The sequence below is a fragment of the Nyctibius grandis genome, chromosome 6, assembly GCF_013368605.1.
Source record: "Nyctibius grandis isolate bNycGra1 chromosome 6, bNycGra1.pri, whole genome shotgun sequence".
NCBI lineage: Eukaryota > Metazoa > Chordata > Aves > Nyctibiiformes > Nyctibiidae > Nyctibius > Nyctibius grandis.
This window is the reverse complement of record NC_090663.1, coordinates 38,694,227-38,712,149: the sequence shown is the minus strand read 5'-3', so window position 1 is coordinate 38,712,149 and position 17,923 is coordinate 38,694,227. Positions and strand designations below refer to the sequence as shown.

At 44.1% G+C, this 17,923-nt stretch overlaps 1 protein-coding gene across 4 annotated transcripts in view; it reads left to right on the top strand.

The window, feature by feature from the left end:
- Positions 1–17,923, top strand: part of STOX2 (storkhead box 2) — a 152,834-nt gene that overhangs the window by 65,162 nt on the left and 69,749 nt on the right. For 3 of the 4 annotated variants that reach the window (XR_011048424.1, XR_011048425.1, XM_068403724.1), the window contains exon 1: positions 10,112–10,875. The exons of the other annotated variant lie outside the window; for it this stretch is intronic. Coding sequence is in view for 1 of the 3 variants with exons in the window: in XM_068403724.1 (XP_068259825.1) it covers positions 10,476–10,875 (400 nt within the window). In the remaining 2 variants the exon portion in view is untranslated. Of the gene's footprint in view, positions 1–10,111; positions 10,876–17,923 lie in introns of those variants that run through there. 4 annotated transcript variants of the gene reach the window in all.

Below are 17,923 nucleotides of genomic sequence, written 5' to 3'. Positions count from 1 at the left end.
CACTTAAATGCCTTCTTGGATAGTCTATCATTGTTTCAGTCCTGGATGCCTGTGTTTATTTTGTCTTGGTTCCATCAGCTGCGATAATAGTAAGATCCATCTTTGGAGAGGAAGGAAGAAAAAAACAGTTTGACACTGGCATCATGCTTTGACAAATCTGAAACCTGCCAGTTGTGAAGGCAAATTACCTGATCTGCCTTACACTGTCTGGGAGATGGAGAGGTTACCAAACATCTCCCTCATCAATAAAAAGGTCAAAGGCAAGTCGCTGAGCACTTACATATGGAGTTTCTTTTACTTCCTGTTAGAACCTAAGAAATATTTGTCCTGAGTATTTGTTGATTCCTGGAATAGTTGGGGGTAAAGACCACTCAAAATTTTTATGTATGGTAACAGGGTAACTCCTTGCAAGAGTTTCTGAGATGAGCACCATACCTAATAAGATTTACCACAGCTGGCTTGTGAAGGCATTGAGTTCAGCTCAATAGTGATCAGTTTTAATGAAGACTAAAGACTTTCTAGCTCTTCATTTTGTACGTGATTCTTTCAAACAGAATTCTAATGCTAGGAAATTTCACTTTCATGTAAATTGTCTCACTTAAGATGTTTGCTTCTTTTGAAAAAGATCTTTTTAGATTTCCAGAAATATTAAGTATAAGTGGTTCTCTATGCCTCACAAAAATTCATTATAATATGAAAAGCATTTTGAAAGAAACCTTATCCTATGCCAGTGCCATTCACAAGCTTTAAAGGATGTAAATACTCTTTTGTGGTGGGAGTAAGGAGTATACTTTTCAGAACTTTATTTTTCTAATTTGATTTTAGTTTACTTAATTTCACTATTTCAATCTGGCTATTGCAATGATATTCCTTTGTAGTAAAGGATGTTTTTCTTCATAACACCTACATGTTTCGCTTGTTCTCAGCCGTGGCTCTGGTAGGAAAATTGTAAGTTGAAAAATTCACACCAGAGACTGCTCTTATATCTGATGTGACACTCAAGTGCTATGTTAGAAGCATTTCGCTAAGGGAGGGTTTGGGTGCTGCTCCCTTCTGCTTAGCTCCACAGAGGAGTTAAAGATCTTGTACTGACCTTCAGAAAATCTAAGAAGTAACAATGGTCTCATGGATTTAAGCCCCTCTTCTATTTAAAAACAAATTAATTAATAAAAAAGCAACTAACAGCCACCCAGTAATATAGAAGTTATACAAAAAAAAAAGTAGTAGAGCTCCCTGTGGTTGGTATATTGCCTTTAACAGATTGCACTGTTTTGTAGGGTGTCCCTTAGTAAGACAAAAATTCTTTTGTTGGGCTAGTCCCCAGCTGAAGAATTTAACTTTCTTACAAGGTGATGGGAGAATTTTGAGACCCAGTGGTATAGAATGTTTTTTCTTGTTCCTCTGCTAGAATACAAAAATCTCTGCACTCAGGAGAAATGCTCAGAACAGTTTCTACAGAGAGGCAAGTGCAAGTGGTGCCTGCATAAACCTTCATCTGAACAGGGCAATGCGAAATTGTCTCTGGGTGCACACAGGTGGGTAATGTCAGAGCTTCAAAAGCCAAGCAGAGGGTGGCAAAAAGCTGTGGTAACCAGAGTAGGCAGGGCAGCTGTCCCAGGAGTGGAGTCTTTCTTCTGATGGGCACTACTGTGGCATCAGAAGAGAACTGAGAAGCTCCAGGGTCCCACTGAAAACCAGTGACTAAAGAGTACCACTTCCATGGCAACAAACTGACTCTGCAACACTGTGGTCTGGTCCAGAAAACAGGCCACCTGATAGTTTCACATTGATTTTCCAGAAGCCTTTGGATCAGGCATGTGTGGAGCCACCTAATTTCTGTCTGTGTTTATGACTCCTCCCTAGAATTTTTTTCCTGCCCAAATACTGGTAGATGCCAATGAGACAGCCTCTGAATCTAAGACTATAATAAAATATTCAAGAAGTAATGGAATTACTTTTCTGTGAGGTGATGAATCAGTGCTTTTTCACTCTTGGGTTTGTCTCTTGCTTGCATTCTTTTCAAACTGATGGGTGGGAGCCATACATTTTCAGTGCTAAAGCCTGTTTAATATAGGCAGAGCTTCATGCACATATGGAAGTAAATTCATGATAAGAGGTTGTTTACAAAGGGTGGAGTAGCCTATTTTCAGGGCTCCCAACTTTTCTAAGGTTTTTAAGATCTCTGCCTGTTATACATGCTATATATATACATCTATAAAATATACTCACTATATTGCACAGCTGTATAAGCAAGAATTTTGAGAGGGAGCTTAATACTGGGCTGTTCAGCAAATGCTCGGTGGAGTTATAGCAGCTGCTGGGATTTAGTTCCCTTGGTATGCTGCTTCAGTTTTTAGGACTGCCCATCAAATATGTTCATTGTCCTGTTTGCAAACGTACCTGCGGTACTTTGGTCACTTTTGTGTACAGCAAGTAATTCTTCCAGACAAGAATTTAGAGTTTAAAACTAATATACTGATAAATAGTAGCCATGCAACATGCAAAACAGTGCCCACTTGCTGTAGCCAAGGGCTTTCTTTTCTTTCTCAGTGGATTTTTCCTTTAAAGGTACTACCTGACATGCAGAATCTGCTTGTTGTTTGTATTGCTGTAGCACCCAGGAGCTTCACCAGAGCCCAAGGCCTGCTCGTGCTCTGTGCTGTCTTTGCAATCTTGTGAGGTGTTACACGAGCACAAAGCAGAAACACAGGCTCTGTGGAGGAATGGGTAGAGGTGCAGAGATGTGTGAATTAGTCTTTAAAAACATAATCTGTAATGGCTTTTACTGCTGGTAGGCTTTACATTGGATACTTACTTCTTGCTCTCTATTTTTTCAACTCCCAAAGCAGAAAGATCGGCTGTCTTTCTAACTTACAGTACAGCTGGCCCCCATATATCAGTACATTACTTAAATACCAGGGTACTAATGATATGTGACACCAGTGGAAAACAAGAAAGTTGAGGCCAACATTTTTGGCACGTCTTTTACTACTATATCCTTTGGAAGAGCAGCCAGTGAATGAATTGAGTTGCTGTAACTCCAGTTCTCCAAGTTTTTGAGTTCTATTATACGTGAGAGGTTTAATAAATGCTTGACTGTGTGAAAATCTGTGCAGGATTCAGAGCTTGCCTCCCTCTCCAGTTAGTTTTGTACACTGAGGAGTTACAAGCCCAGCTTCTATCCATTTCAATTAACCCACTTTGTGTCAGCGATGTTAGGAGAGGAAAAGCATGCGTCAAAGCGAAGGCTGTATCCTACAGCCTGTGTTCCATTCAGTACACTGGTACGTTTTTAGGTAGTCTTGGGTACCCAGATTTAAAACGCTTCTTCATCAATTGTCTTCTGTGCGGAGGAAGCACAAATTCAAACAGAAAGTCTGGCATGAAAAAAAACAGGGGAGCCTTTCTTCTCATAACGGAGGCAGGTTTTTCTTAAAAGTCATGCAAGTTAAAATAAATACCACAGCGCATAAGCCAGCACACAGAAAAATGAATCGGTAAGCTACAGCATGTGTACAGCAGCAGTACTGCATTCCTGTCATCACACATTCCCAAAGCGTAACAGCGAGAGAAATACGATCTTCTGGTTTAAGAGGTGCTGTAATTAAGCCAGGATTACTACCATAGTATAACACAACCTGATAGCGTTCTGGAGTTAGACTGAAGACTTGCTTGTGATAAGCTCTGAAACGTTTTCCTTTTTTTATATTTGCAAGTTTTTTCACTTGCACCTTTGACCTTGGGATTTTTTTCTTTCTCTTTTTGGTGGAGTTTCTCCAACGCTCTCTCCAAGGAGAGAGGGTTGTCTGAGTAAGCCCAACTTCTTCCTTGCCAATAAATCCATTAAGAGAGACTGCCTTATTTTGTGACCTGGACCACAAGCATAGATTACAAGTTCTTGGCTTCTCTTGCCTATTTGAGTAACAACAAGTACTAGTGAGAGGTGACAAATTAATAGTGTTAGTGTCAGAAGTCTAAGGGCTGCTGTGAAAGAGGTTGTGCTGCATCATGAGTTTTCTGGTTTGTTCTTGCCAGTGTATCTGATTACAAAGGCCTGGAAGGGAAAACTAGTACCTCCTACAGCCAAGGACCGGTGCAGCCTGTTGCCAGACCTCCCTTAACCAGTAAGGAATTGCACAAACCCATCTTTTTTAGAGTAGTACGAGTTCTGCAGAGACACGAGAATCCACGCATGAAAATGGTGATTTTATGCAGTGGACAACTTTCCCCCTTAATGGATTTGTTAATATTAGAAATGCACGTAATGTATTTTCTCAGGAAGGCTGTTATGCAGAGCTGTAGATCTAATAAAACCATGTATTGCCAAGGCCTGTGATGTTATACCTGAGTTTGGTGGTTTTCCCTACGTCCTGGTTTCACTGGGATTTGGTTTCAGTTTGTGGCCACACATGGTGATCAAGGCCCTCAGCAGTTAAATCCAGGGCAGCTGACCCTGTCTGGCCCACAGGTGTATTCTATATCATTGACATCAAGCTCACTATAAAAGAGAGGGTTTGGGAGGAAAAGGTGGTGCTTTTCCTGCTCTCCTTGCCTCTCTTCCCTTCTCCCTCTTCCTTGTTGTGATTCCTGAAGCAACTTGCTAGTGATCTGTGGATGAGTATACTTTTGTCTGGTTTGTGTTGTCATTTATATTGATTTTTTCATTTCATTAAATCTGGTTAACTTCATCCTATGAGTCTCCCTCTCTTTTTTCCAATTCCCTTCCTCATTTGGGGAAGGGACATTGGGCGAGAGAAAAATGGCTATTGTTTAGTCCCGGGTGCGGGCTAAATGAAGACACCCCAGTTCTTAATTACTTTTTTTCCACCTCTTCTTGCACTCAACTTTCCTTCCCTCTCCTCTACTGCTTTTCAACTGCTTGTACTACAGGCTTTTTTCTTGTCTTTATTTTCTATTTATTCCTTTCTGCTCTCCCTCTCCCACTTTCATAGGCCCTGCATTTCCTTCCCAGCATCTTGCAGCATCCTATCTCCACCTTTTAAAAAGTTACGGAATTTGATGGTTTTGTTTTCATAACCAAATGACCCTCTGCTCCCTGTTTTACCTGGCTGACGGTGACTTTGGCCTTTGTTAGGGCAAAGTCTGCCCTGTGTCCCAGTAATACCAACGCTATTTGTAGTCTTTGTTTCTGAAGCTGGGGACGGGCAGAGGACCCTTATCATAGACCTGCAGAGAATGAAGCCGCAAGAGCTTGTGCCGAGCACTCGGCATCTTGACAGGGTTGGTTCTTCTGGTGGTGTTGGGTGCTTGTCAGACACCAGCTCAGCTGACAGTAATAAAGTGAAGCCCTTTTAATGTCCTCCCTGCGAAGCAGCCAGTTGGCTATGTGCAACAGGCAAGGTAGTGACAGGGTAAGGGAGAAGCCAGGCTTTGAATGCACAGTTTGAGAGATGACGATTTCAGAGGTGTAGCTTGTCTCAGCAAAGAGAGGGATTGCTTTCCTTCTTGCATGTCCTATTATTTTGCCCTTTTTATTTTAGTGTTTGTCTTGCATATGTATTTCATTTGAAAACCTCATGCAGTCAGTCCCCAAGCCAATCAAGCTGAGGCGGTGACACCAGCCTACCCTGCTACTGAACGGTGCTGCTCTCCCCTATGGAAACGTGTTTGTCATGGGGAGGAAAAAAGAAGTAGCCCCGACTGAAACTTGAAATACCACATTACATGAGAGCAATTACCGTATATACACACATGCACAAGCACATGTATGCATGCACACGCACATGTGGAGAAAAATATATATATATATACAGCTCACCATTTGTACTCTGCTACATAATTATTATATTTCAGTTGAGGAAAAATAAGCCTATGAAATGGAAGCTGGGATCCTTGAGTTATAACTTGCTGCTGATTTGCTACACTCTTCTGGGCCAGTTATGTCCTTTTCTTTTTGCCATTTTCCATCTATAAAATGGGAACAGACCTGCTTAGGAACTAAGAAGTGTTTATGAAGATCAAATGCAATAGATATCATTAGTAATATTTGTTTTCTCACTTCTTAAAAGATAACACAGAAGGTTTTCAGAAGCTAGGATTTTGAATTGCTTCTCCCAAAGCCTTCAGGCTCCCTATGAATTTGGACCGAAGCAGGGCTGTGATTGAAAGCTTGAACGCATAAGAACCCTTTGCAATGTCTCAGATGTACCTAAGCCTCTTTTTTGAAATTCATAATGTTAAACCAGTGTCTTTGAAATGGCTACTATTATGTTGCCAATTCCCGATAAGGAATTGTTATGTTAAAAGGGAGGCAGGATGCCTATTTTTGTTTTAGTTCAGACTTTTTCCCCCAAGATCTCTATGGTCTATTCATCCAAGTCTCACCTCTCCCTCTAGTCATTCAAGAAAGAGATGGTACCTGTTGGACTTTAAATACCAAATGATAAAAATAAATGTTTTATCTGATTTTCAACAAAAAGTTTCTGAATCAACCACCAAAAAGCTTTGAAACCATCTTCTTTTCCTCTTCATCATCAATAGCAAGTGATCAGATTCCCATCAGTTCAATTCCTGCTTGAAGAAGTATTTTCCCTTATTCCCAGCAAGCTCCATCAGACTATTTCCATATTTCTTTTTACAATTAGACAAAACTTTACCAATGTGTAAAAGAAATTTGTAAATTAAAGAAGAATTTCCCAGTGGTTTCAGCCAAGGAAAATTATGATCCTCCTCACAACTGTTGGACCTGTTGGATTAAACAGCCTGTTTTTATTTATTTCAAACCATGCTTATAAGGGTACTTGTACTATTGTTCAGCAAGCAGGACAACCATTTGTAGCTGGAAACTCTTCTTTCCCTACCCTGCTCTAACATATCTGTATGAATCCAGATTTGTTTTCTTTTATTAAAAAAATAAAGTAATTTAAAATGTCTGAGAATAAAATGTGGGGTTTGTTTAGTTTTTTTCCAAAGCTCTCAAATTTTAGCTTTCAGTTCATATGAAGAAAATTATTTTATTTCAGTTTGGCCACTGAAGTAAAAAATCAATTACATGCACAGTTCTAGCTCTATTTCCAAAGAAAACAGCCAAAACTTAAACTTGGTCTTTAATTATATATTTGATTCATCCCAGTAATAACGCTTGACTTCAAACAATGCAAGAGCAGGAGGAAACTTGCTCTGAATTCCTCTCTTCAAAGGGAAGAACTCTTTCAGATACCAGGTCAGAAAACTTTCAGCTGAAACCAAAAAAGATAACTGAGAAGACTGAACACAAGGAGTTTTAGCTGACCACACGAATTACGTCTCAGTACTGAGAAGTGGCCTCCAAAATTGTTTCTCAACAAATCTCCCCACATTTGGGAAAGGAAAGTTGACTTTGCTAGATGGATTGCTTATTTCTCTTTTCCCCGCCTCTACCTCCCTATTTTAATATGACAATAATTTCTCATCGTTGTAGGAGCAAATCATTGTTCACTCAACATTATCACACAATGAAAATGCATCCTGTTATCTGTGCCCAAAACTATAAACCCGTCTGATTCCTACAGTCGATAAGTAGAAGATACCATGTGTTAATTGTATGTACTGTATTACTCTCATGACAATTTCTCCAAGTGTACAAATTAAATAAACTAAAACTACTTGGCAGACTTCTGTGCGCAGTCACCGGTTCATTAGCGTACAGCAAATTGCTCAAAAAGAACTGGGATATGCGTGCTTTATCCCCTGGTTTTTGATTTGATACTTGTTAGACTAGCTCTGAAACCAGACTCAAATATTTTTTAGGTGGGAAAAATTATGCAGAAAGCCAGCGTAAGGATCACTGTGGTCTTGTTTGTCCCCCCCCTGCCCCAGCTTTGTTTCATCTTTCTACTTCTTGACCTCATTTTTCCTCCTCATTGCTTATTCCTGTTTGTCTCTTGTCTCAGATTATGCCTCTTGTTCTCATGTCTTTTTTAATGGAACAGATTGATATCTAGGGCTGTGTCTAGACAAGGAGAAGGGTTGAGTTTAGTTCAGCCGTAGGCTGGAGTTAGCTGGCCAGCTATATTCAACCACTTCTTGACAGCTGGAAATGCACAGCCATCGTTAGTTTAACTTTCAGGTGGTGGAATGAGAGTTTATGCTCCTGGCTACAATTTAAATCGCTTTTACATCTGGTAAAATGGGTAGGTTTTGTAGGTTTGACTTAGCTAGGTAGTGCTAACCAACCTAACCCAACCTCAGCCTTTGATGAGAAAAGTAGAGCGATTCTAGAAGTTCTCCTTATGTTTTTTCTGGTCTGAGGGTGAAAACATGCTCTATTATAAGCTTTGTGTAGGTTGATTAGTAAATTGCTAGATGAGTAAGCAGCATGATGGAGAATATCTTATATTTTTATTAGTGGAGCTCTAAGCCATTTCTTTTGCTCATCTTACATTTTCCCTTTGCTACCAGTATGCAAAGTATCAATGGAAACAAGTAATTCCTGATGGCTTTTCACACAGATAAGGCTGAATGAGAAAGGACCCCATAGTATTTAATAGTATTTAATTTTCAACCTTCTTGCAGAGTTCCATTCATTTAATTTCTACTTGTGTGAAAGGGACAGCTGCAAATGAAACCCTGAATGATTCTTCGGTGTGTGTTGTGCCCACAGCAGCAGAGCCAGGCGAGCTGAGGTGGGTACTGAAGTGATTAACCCAAAGCTGCGCAGCAAGGCAGCAAACGGATAATGTCCCAAGATCCGTTGGCTTTGATGTTCATTCACCAGCAGTCATCCTTTTACTGGTTCAATACTATTGAAAAATTTCAATTACTGACAAAATTACAGTCCTCTGATTTTCCATGCTCTTAGAAATGTGACACAACCCACAGTTAAGAGAGGTTAAATAATTATTAAAATGTACATGTAAGTAATTTATTGGCAATGTTTTCAAATCCCTGCATTGCAGTTGGCTCTGCCGGTAACACTGGCACCACCTGACGCCAAGCGTGCTCAAAGCTGTCTCGTGGAGGAGGAACCGAGTCCCTTCGCGCAGTTTTGGTTACCAGGAGTTTGTCAAACCCTCCTTCCCTGGCGGCCTGGCCCTGTTCAAGATGGTGCCCTGGGCACAGACGCGCGCCACGGGTGAAAGGGTGGGCGACCTCCTTCCCGCTGGCGAGGTGGCTGGGCCGGGTGTCCTTGCGGGGTGCAGTGTTATTTTAGCGTGGTGGTGTGGGTGACCAGGTCCCCTTGGGGAGAGCCGCGAAGCGGCGGCTCTTCAGGAGCAAGGGGGAAAGAAGGTGCCACCGAGGGAGGATGCATGGCTGAACCCCGCCGGCTTCTCGCAGGAGTGCCCCGAGGGTACAAATCTCTCCCGGTCCCCTTCCCTCCGCTGTATCCGTTTGCCCCGAGGCTGGCCCAGGCCGGCAGCGCTGCCCGGAGGGGCCGGGAGACGAGGCCCGGGGACCTTTGCGGCCATGGGCGCCCTACCCTTCCGCCCCTTCGCGCCGCTGTCCCCTCCCCGCTGGCTGCCGCGGGCGGTGCCTGGAGCCCGGTGCTGCGGAGTGCCCGGCGCTACGCACCGCGCTCGGCGCCCGCCTCCCTCCGCCCGGGCCCAGCCCGGCCCCGACTGCGCCGCTCCCCCGCGAGAGTCACCGCCAGGAAGGAAGGAAGGAAGGAAGGACGGCAAGGAGGCGGAGCGGGAGCGGGCGGGAGGGGGCCGTCCCCCCGCGGCGCATGGGGCTTTGTACGGGGGTGCCTGCGAGCCGGCCCGTGCCCCGGCCAGCGCCGCACGGGGGAGCGCGGAGCCCGGCGGGACCCGCAGGCCGTGCCGGGACTAGCATGAGCCCGGGCAACGGCGCGGCGCCCTGCGCTCCGGCAGCAGCTGTTTGCGGCGCGGCGGGGCGGAGAGCGGGCGGCGGGCGGGCCCGGCAGGCGGGCGGTGCTGGCAGCGGCCTCTCCGGCGGCCTCGCCCCCCGCGCCGGCTGCCCCTAGCGCGGAGCCGGCGGGAGTCCAGCCCCGGGGCCAGGCGGGCGGGTGTCGGGATCGGCCATGGCGAGGCGCGACACTGCTAGGGGCCGCGGGGCGCTGCCGGCCGCCCGGGCGCCGCGGGCCTGAGGGGGGCGGTGACGGGGGCGGGGGTCGCGGCTCCTTCCGCCGGTCCGGGTGCCGGGAGAGGCGCCTGCGGGCCCTCCCTCCTCCTCCCTTCTCTTTCTCTCCTCTCTCCTCCCGCTGCTCCTCCCGCCGCGCCGGGAGCTGCCGCCTGCCGCCTGCCGCCTCAGCGCCGGGCGCGCCGCGGTCGAGGTCGCAACTGGCGGCCGGGTTTTTTTTTCCTCATTTGTTTGGGCCTTTTGTGTCGCGGCTCACAGTTGGCTAAGCACGGCCGGGCTGAATCGGGCCATTGTTCGGGACCCCCGAGCTCCCACGCTGCACATCTCTCGTCCCCATCCCCTCTCCGCTCCCCCCCCCCTTTTTTTTTGCCTGAGAAGCCACAGAACGTGCCTTTCCTCCACGCGAATCTGGGAGCTGTAAGCCGGCCCGATTGCAAATGAAGTGTAATGCATTGTGGGACGTGTGTAAAATTGGATCATTCGAGGGGGAAGAAAAAAAAAAAAAAAGGAAGGGACCTGCGGCTGGCGCCCTAGAAGAGGGAGCGGCGAGATGCGCGCAGGTTGCGCGCCGGCGGTGCCCGCGCTCGGCTGATGCCAGGCAGCGCGCCTCCGGCCAGGCGGTCGGCCTGACCCATGCTGCGGCGGGAGGAGTAGGCTGGGGCGCCCTCAGGATGAAGAAGACGCGGAGTACGACCTTGCGGCGGGCCTGGCCTAGCTCCGACTTCTCCGACCGGGCCTCAGACCGCATGAGGTCCCGCAGCGAGAAGGACTACCGGCTGCACAAACATTTCCCACAGGCTTTTATTTCCCAGGCATCACGGGGCTACATGACATCAGGTCTGTAACATGATTTGTGTGTACGAGCGAGCTTTATTGCGAGGCTTGGTGCGGGATGCGTGTCTGGCCGGGAGGGCTGTGTTGGTGGGTACGGAGGGGAGCCTAAGTTGTTATGAATAATGCAAAAAAAAAAATAGCATACATCCACCATTTTGTACCTCCGCAAGATTCACAGCGGGGCCCTTGCAATATGGTGTTTAAAATCTGTTAGTCGAGTGAAATAAATGCACGAGAGAAACGGTCGCGTCTCTGTGTCGTGGAAGGACATAAAAATGACTGGGTGCACAGAGCATGGAGCCCTTTGCTCCTTTTGCGCGTAAAAGCATGTGCTGGGTGTTTACTGCTGCCCCACACATTCCCCTTTTAATGCAGTTAACTCTAGTTAACTCATCGGACTTTCGTGTTTTTCCATTTTGGGAAGGAAAAGGGTCACCTGTGACTGCAAACGCTCTTGCCTTGTTACAGGCTCTCGGGGTTTCAGCGGCATGTTTCTGCAATGGCAAAGCACACTTTGGTGAAAATGACTGTAAACACGTTTGCGTTTGTTATTTGAGATGTAGGAGACCAGACCTGTGTATGTGGGGGAACACACACACGTGCATGTATATTCATCTGTCGATTGCTTTCAAGCGAGGCCGTAGGGAAATAATGGACATTGCACCAACATGTTTGTGCATGGGAAAGAGAGAGCGCAAACAAAACAAAAAAACAGCGTAGGGAAAGGCAGGCATCAGGGAGAGGCTTGGCCTCCGACGGAGTGCTGGTGTGATTTCGGAATACCTCAGTGCTGCTAATGGAAGCTGCTCCATCCTGAAATGCATCTTAATGGCCTTGGAATTTAGACATTTCATAAACACCCGAAAGACTTGGGAAAATGCTGATGGGGAGGGGGCCGGGGGCAGAAAATCCTGGGAACCTCCTTTGTTGTTCTGCTGCCTGCTTATTGTGATGATTGGTCATAACGTTTCATTACTATGATGGCAAATTCCAGTTTATCATGAAGGCATGTTTTCCCTCTGACGTTCAATTTAGGTTGAGTAGGCAGATTCCTTTAAAGGAGAAAAAGAGGGAGAGGGAGAAAACGAAGGTATTTATTATGCATTACTGAAAACGTTTCCACCCCTGTGCCCTGTCCCCCCTCATTTCTGTGCAAAGGTTGAGCCAAAGATTGTGGTTGTCAGTTATATGCTCACTTTCCTCTCTGTCCCTAAAAACCATATCTCTTTAGTCAGGATTGGTTTCGCATGTTTTAAAAATGTCTCATGACTGTTCATTCTTTAACGCCCGAGCACAAGGGAAATAATATGCATTTTATTGAAAAATCTTTCTGTGTAAGTACATTGTGCTGTTTTGGCAATAGCTGCTCTGATTTTTCCCTTTCCTGGGAAGCCACATATTGAGAGGAAATGACAAGGATAATTTATGCTTGAACAGCTGAAGAAGAGGAGAGTGGTGGTGGAGGGGTTGTTTTGTTTCATTGGTGCTGCAGGACCTGAAAGTGGCTGGAAAGCCAAATCTGTCCATACTGCGAAGATGGTTGTTGGTCTGTGTGAACATCCTGATACTCCCACTGTAAGATAGCTGTGTCAGTTCTGTTGAAGCCGGTATTTTAAGGCCTTTCTTTCAGTGTGGAAGCCCATATTTAAAAGAGAAGGAGCTCACGTGAGAGTTTTGTGCCAAGCGGTGTGGTTTTCTGTTTGTTTTTGATTCTTCAGGGAAGCAGTCTGGCTCTGTAAAAGCTTTATCTTGGCAAGATTGGTACAATCCAACCAGGCACTCAAACAGCAGCGATCTGCAGAATCAGATGTGTCACCCTGCGTTTTTTGGCAGATACTTGTGTCCTTAGGGCGGGGGGAGACATGTAGATTTGTAACCTGCTATAAATCTTTTAAAGTAATCTCCAGACCCCCAGAATACCACGTTTATGAATATACAGCACGTTGATTTCAATGGCAACAGCTGAAGATGAAGGACAAATGTCATGTTTAGTTTGAGTAATTTGCTAAAGTTGTTGGAGGGAGAATATATTGAAAATTAAAATCATCGAGTGGGTTTTTTTGTGTTTTTTTTTGGTGGTGTTTTTTTTTTTAAAAAAAAAAACACAACAACAACTTCGTAGGCTGTTAGCTTGAAATGCAATTGTTCTCTCTTGAGGGATAGTTTCCACATTCATTTAGTTTTAAAGGATCTTTGTCCACTGCCTTTCCAAATATTAGTTTTGGGAGGAATGGCTACTGTATCTAGACACTTCTCAATATCTGAAGGAAACTCTCTTCCTTGCAGGAAATCTATAGGAAGTCCTCTGGCTTAAAAGTTGTGGGGATCAGGAATACAAATATGTTCTTTGTCACCCAGAATGTTGTAGGGGAGAAAGTGTCCCGAAACACATGGGCTTTTCAGAGGGCTGCGTTGTGTTTATCCAACCATTTAACCTCATCACCATTAGCATTGTTGTGGTTCTTTTTTAATTAAATGCCGAATTGTTTGGGCTGGGGGTGAAGGGTGGGAAAGAAACCTTGGGGTTTTGCCTCGATTACTCTGCTTAGGGAAATATGAAAAAGCAGACAGTCAAACGGCCTACAGTAAGATGCTAACAAGCTTGAAAGCTTGATATTTCAGTATGCCTGAGTGGGGCATGGAGAATCATATATACGGACATTTCTTTCAGCACAGAGAAATATTGAGTGATCATTGTTGCAGTCAATGCTGTGGTGTTTTATTTGGGGAAAATACAGTCTCTAAGCAGAACCCTGTTTTATAATGGAAGTGCAAACCTCATGCTAGAGTGGTGGAGCACACGCAATTTTAAGCAGCCTTTTCAGTAAAACTGAGTAGGGACCAGTTTGGTATTTGCTTGATTAGAAGCAGCATTGGTGGCTGGCAGTCACTTTTTCAATACTTTGGGAACAAACTGCCCATAATTGCAGAAAATTGATGCAGATGCAATTCATCTGAAATTTAAAGCTTGTTTGACAGATGAAGGGAGATGGAAGTAAGGAGGAAAAAAAGTAGGGAATTTAGAAAATCACACATTTTTACTGCTGAATAATCTCTTGATACATGCTATTAAATCGGCCGTACTCCAGGGTTTCTTTAGACCTCCTAGCAACCACTAGGTTCAAAGGCCATGCAAGGAGTTCATTGTTCATGCGGAATATTAATTTCCCAGTGGAGGGCTGACTTGGAGAGAGAACACTGAAAAAGAAAACTACAACAATGTAGAGCTTTGACCTTGCATGAAAAGAGATGTTGAAAAGTTTGAATCCAATAAAATTCATACACATTACTGAAAAAGGGGAAATACGCTTGAAGTAATTGATAAATTGCTGCTTAATTGAAGGGAAATAAAGAAATCATATGAAACTGCCAAGCAGGATAAAACTTACTGAAGCTTAGGGGGGCTCCAAAAAGTCGCACGAAATAATATGTATAGCTTTTGAAACATTGGAAGCTTCTTGCTTTTCTATTTTCCTTCCTAAACAACAAAGGCAAATGGATTTTGGATTTTGTTCTAGCAGAGAGAAGAACTGCACCCTGTGGTTGACCCAGGCATTAAATGTTACCAGAACTAACTAGCGCTCTGAAAATAAATACTTTTTTCTGCAGCCTTTCTTGAGCTATTTTAATTGGAGATCTTGGTGTTGGAGGTAATGCGTCAGTTTGAGATGGGGGTGGTATAGGGTAACAGTCTAGCACACGCAGCACGAAGGAATGTCTGAAGAGCTTTCTACAACAGTAAAAACTAATTCTGGAGCACGCTTATTTGAAGGTTACCTTCTGAAAAGTTTGCAATTACTTTATTGCTCTGTGCTATAAAATTTCCTTGCAGAGGTTTCAGTGCTCCAAAGTTGAAAGGTAAAATTCAGTTTTGGTGTTGCCCTACTGTTACTGGAGTTTGATTACCAAGTTGAAGCAGAAGGGAAAGGAGAGAAGTATGTAGCACTGCTATCCAACTGATGGTATCTCTGTGCAAATTAACATTTGTAGGAGGAAAAGATACCCTCATTCTCTGTTTCAAGGACGTTTGATGGAGGGTCTAAGACTCTGTCTTCAGCCTCCTTGAACTGTAAGAAGGATCTTGGGAGTCATTTGAGCAAATTTGAGAGTCCTGAGTATCTTTCTTTTTTTTCTAAGCTTGAAATTCTAACTCTAATAAAAATTAATATTTGGAGATAACCGTGCATGATCTGAAGAATTCAGTTTAATGTAATTGAGAAATGAAAGATACATGCAAAGCCTTGAAGCTCGTTCAGTTCTCCTATCCCTAATTCAATTATCTAAAGGAATATGTTCTAGCTTGAAAGTAGCTGTATTGTAATTAATATTTAATGGAATAATCAGTATTGCATCACCTTCTTTCTCTCTCAGTGTGGTATTTAGAAACATCTTCCAATTCATCTGCTTAACAGTAATGTGATCTCTTTGCTTCCCTGCATTCTGAGTAGTTTTAGGCTGTCTTAGGCCAGACCTATTAATGGGACAGGAAAAACTGAGAGTGTGCAGGTGTCAGTGGCTAGCAGGGCTAGCTTTGCCTCTTGGCTCCTGCCCTGTTTCCTTTGCTTCAGCCTGTGCTGACCTAGTGAGCCCCAAGTGGGTCACTCCATTCAGTTACTTCGGGGGCTATGCTTGCTTTACTGCTTGGGAAGCTTCTCCTGGGCTCGCTGTGCCCTCCAGTCCCTTTTGGCCTCTGTGGCGTCCACTCACCTTGACAGAGAAATAGGAACTTTCACTGCATCCTGATCTGGGGAGAGGGTCTAAGTGTGCTCTCTCTTCAGACCACAGACTTGGTCCAAGTTCACGGACCAGTCATTTTTGCACAGTTTCTAGCTCATTTCATTTTTCCCCCTGGTATCTTGCCTAAAAGAGTACAAAAGACAATTTCTCTCCTCCTTCTGCAGAACCCTGGTTTTCACTCCTGCGGTTGCCTGTGCAGTATTAACTCATGCACAGCACTGTGCCCATGCCTATGTGTTACGCCACTGTCTCCGTGCCTGGTTGTTTCCCACCAGATACCAAGACATTTTCTGCATATCCATGACTTCACTTTTAGACCAAGCTATGGACAGTGTCCACTGTACTACTTGTGCATTCAGCTGACCAAACTGCCTTTGAGTACCTGTTGTTCTTCTTGGCTGCTGTGACCTATGAGGAAGGGGATCCAGAGTGGCTTTTTTTGTTCGTGACATCAGAAGTAAAATCAAAGAGGAATGAGTCTAAGAACGAAACAGAACTCTCTGTGTGTGCCTATCTTACCTAGACCTGTTCGTGTTTCTGTCTCAGTTCAAAGCGCTCATCCCTGCAGGGCTAAGTTTCAGGTTATTTTTCCTCCACAGACTCTTTTGCTGCTTGTGTTCAAAGCCCCCATGTTCTCTCTGCTGGTTTGCCTGGACCTTTGGCCAGGTCGGGGTGCACAGAGGTGCTCCAGGATCAGGTCACCAAAGGATGTCATCTCGTTGGTGTTTGCGCAGAGGTGTCAGTCTGAGTCTGAATACATTTCCAGGAGTGTTTTCGAGTAGTCCTGTGGTTGAAGTAATTTGTTATATGCACACTAGACATCATGATAGCCTACTGAAGATACAGAAAGCTCCTCTTTCAAGAATAGACAAGGGTTCAGAACAAAGACAGTACTGATTCATGACAAATAGCTCCCAGTCTTTCACAGGTGTAGAAGTTATACTCTTGTCTTGGTTGGCAACATTTGATAAACCTGAAGGGTGTTGAATATCTTGCCATTTTGGAATTGAATAGCAGCCACATCTTTGCAAAATGCGTTACTTGTTGGCGGAGGCTGAAATGTGAGGATTTTGCAGATCACCTTGGTTTAGCCCAGTGACCTGCTCAGTTGTGAGCAACAATAGGCCTTCATTTGTATGCGGGAGAGTTCATCCCAGAGTAAACTACCATCTTTGTAACGTTCTTTGCACAGTATAAAGAGGTATAAGTACAGTTAGGTATGAAGGCTAAAAAGATGATATTTTGCTAAGCACATTATAGAAGTCCTCCAAAAATTGTGAGTTTCTTTTCAGTGTTCTGGGGACCTTCTTTAGTGTGATGCTGCTTCATAACCTGTAGTAGGTTGTAGAATATCTCTGTGAACAGTGTTAAAACCAAATCAGCATCCTGTCACCTAAACGCTGGGCTGTGATTCAAGTAAAGCAGTGCTGAAAAAAATTTTCAGATACAATTACTCTTGGCTCCTCCTGAGCATGCCTTTACGTGGTTGGGAGGAGTCAGACAGTGTTAAAGGCCATGATCAAAAATTGTCAGCTAATTTAGAACTTTTGTAAGAATTGCTAAATAATACAACATTAATTGTGTTTTTTTTCCCCTTGAAAAGCATGATACATTATGTTATTTTAAATTATAAAACTACCATTAAATTATCAAAACTGGATATTAGATGTTTTTGGTGGAGTAGATGTAAATCTGAGCCTAGAAATACGGGTTGCCCTTTGTAAGAAGTACAAAGATATACAAAGGTATAAGGAATACTTTGTGCAACTCTACCTAACCTTTGGGTTTAATTTTCACCAGAAAAAGGAAGAGAAGTAGTAACCACTGAAACTGAGACCTGAATGCCTGAGCTTAACCAGGACACCTTCAGTTACAGGTCTTTTTTTCTAGGTAGATTAAATATGAGGACAGGAAGTGGAGACGAGGGTTAAAAGCTTCTCTAAAAGTCTCAGGAAACTGTGTGCTTCTGTACTTGTCCTTGCAATAATTTTTGGTATCAAGGCCAATGGCAACCAGAGCAGTCCTAGGGAAAATGCTTGAATATTGAAGCTGCAAAACTCTCCCAAGCCAGCATTTGTTGCTCCCAAGTGACTGCCTGTAGCTATGAGGGGGGTATGAAAGTTGTTTATAGCTACTGGCTTGCTTTTTTCAGCACATTTATTGAGTTGGCTGCTCTACTGATGCTGTTTTGTATCTCACTCTTGGATGACATATAGATGCTGGAATTATCTTGCTCAAATAGACTGTGGAGGAGAGGGGGGAAAAAAAGAGAAAAAGAAGAAAGGAAGGCCTGGCTTTACAGGAAGCATATTTG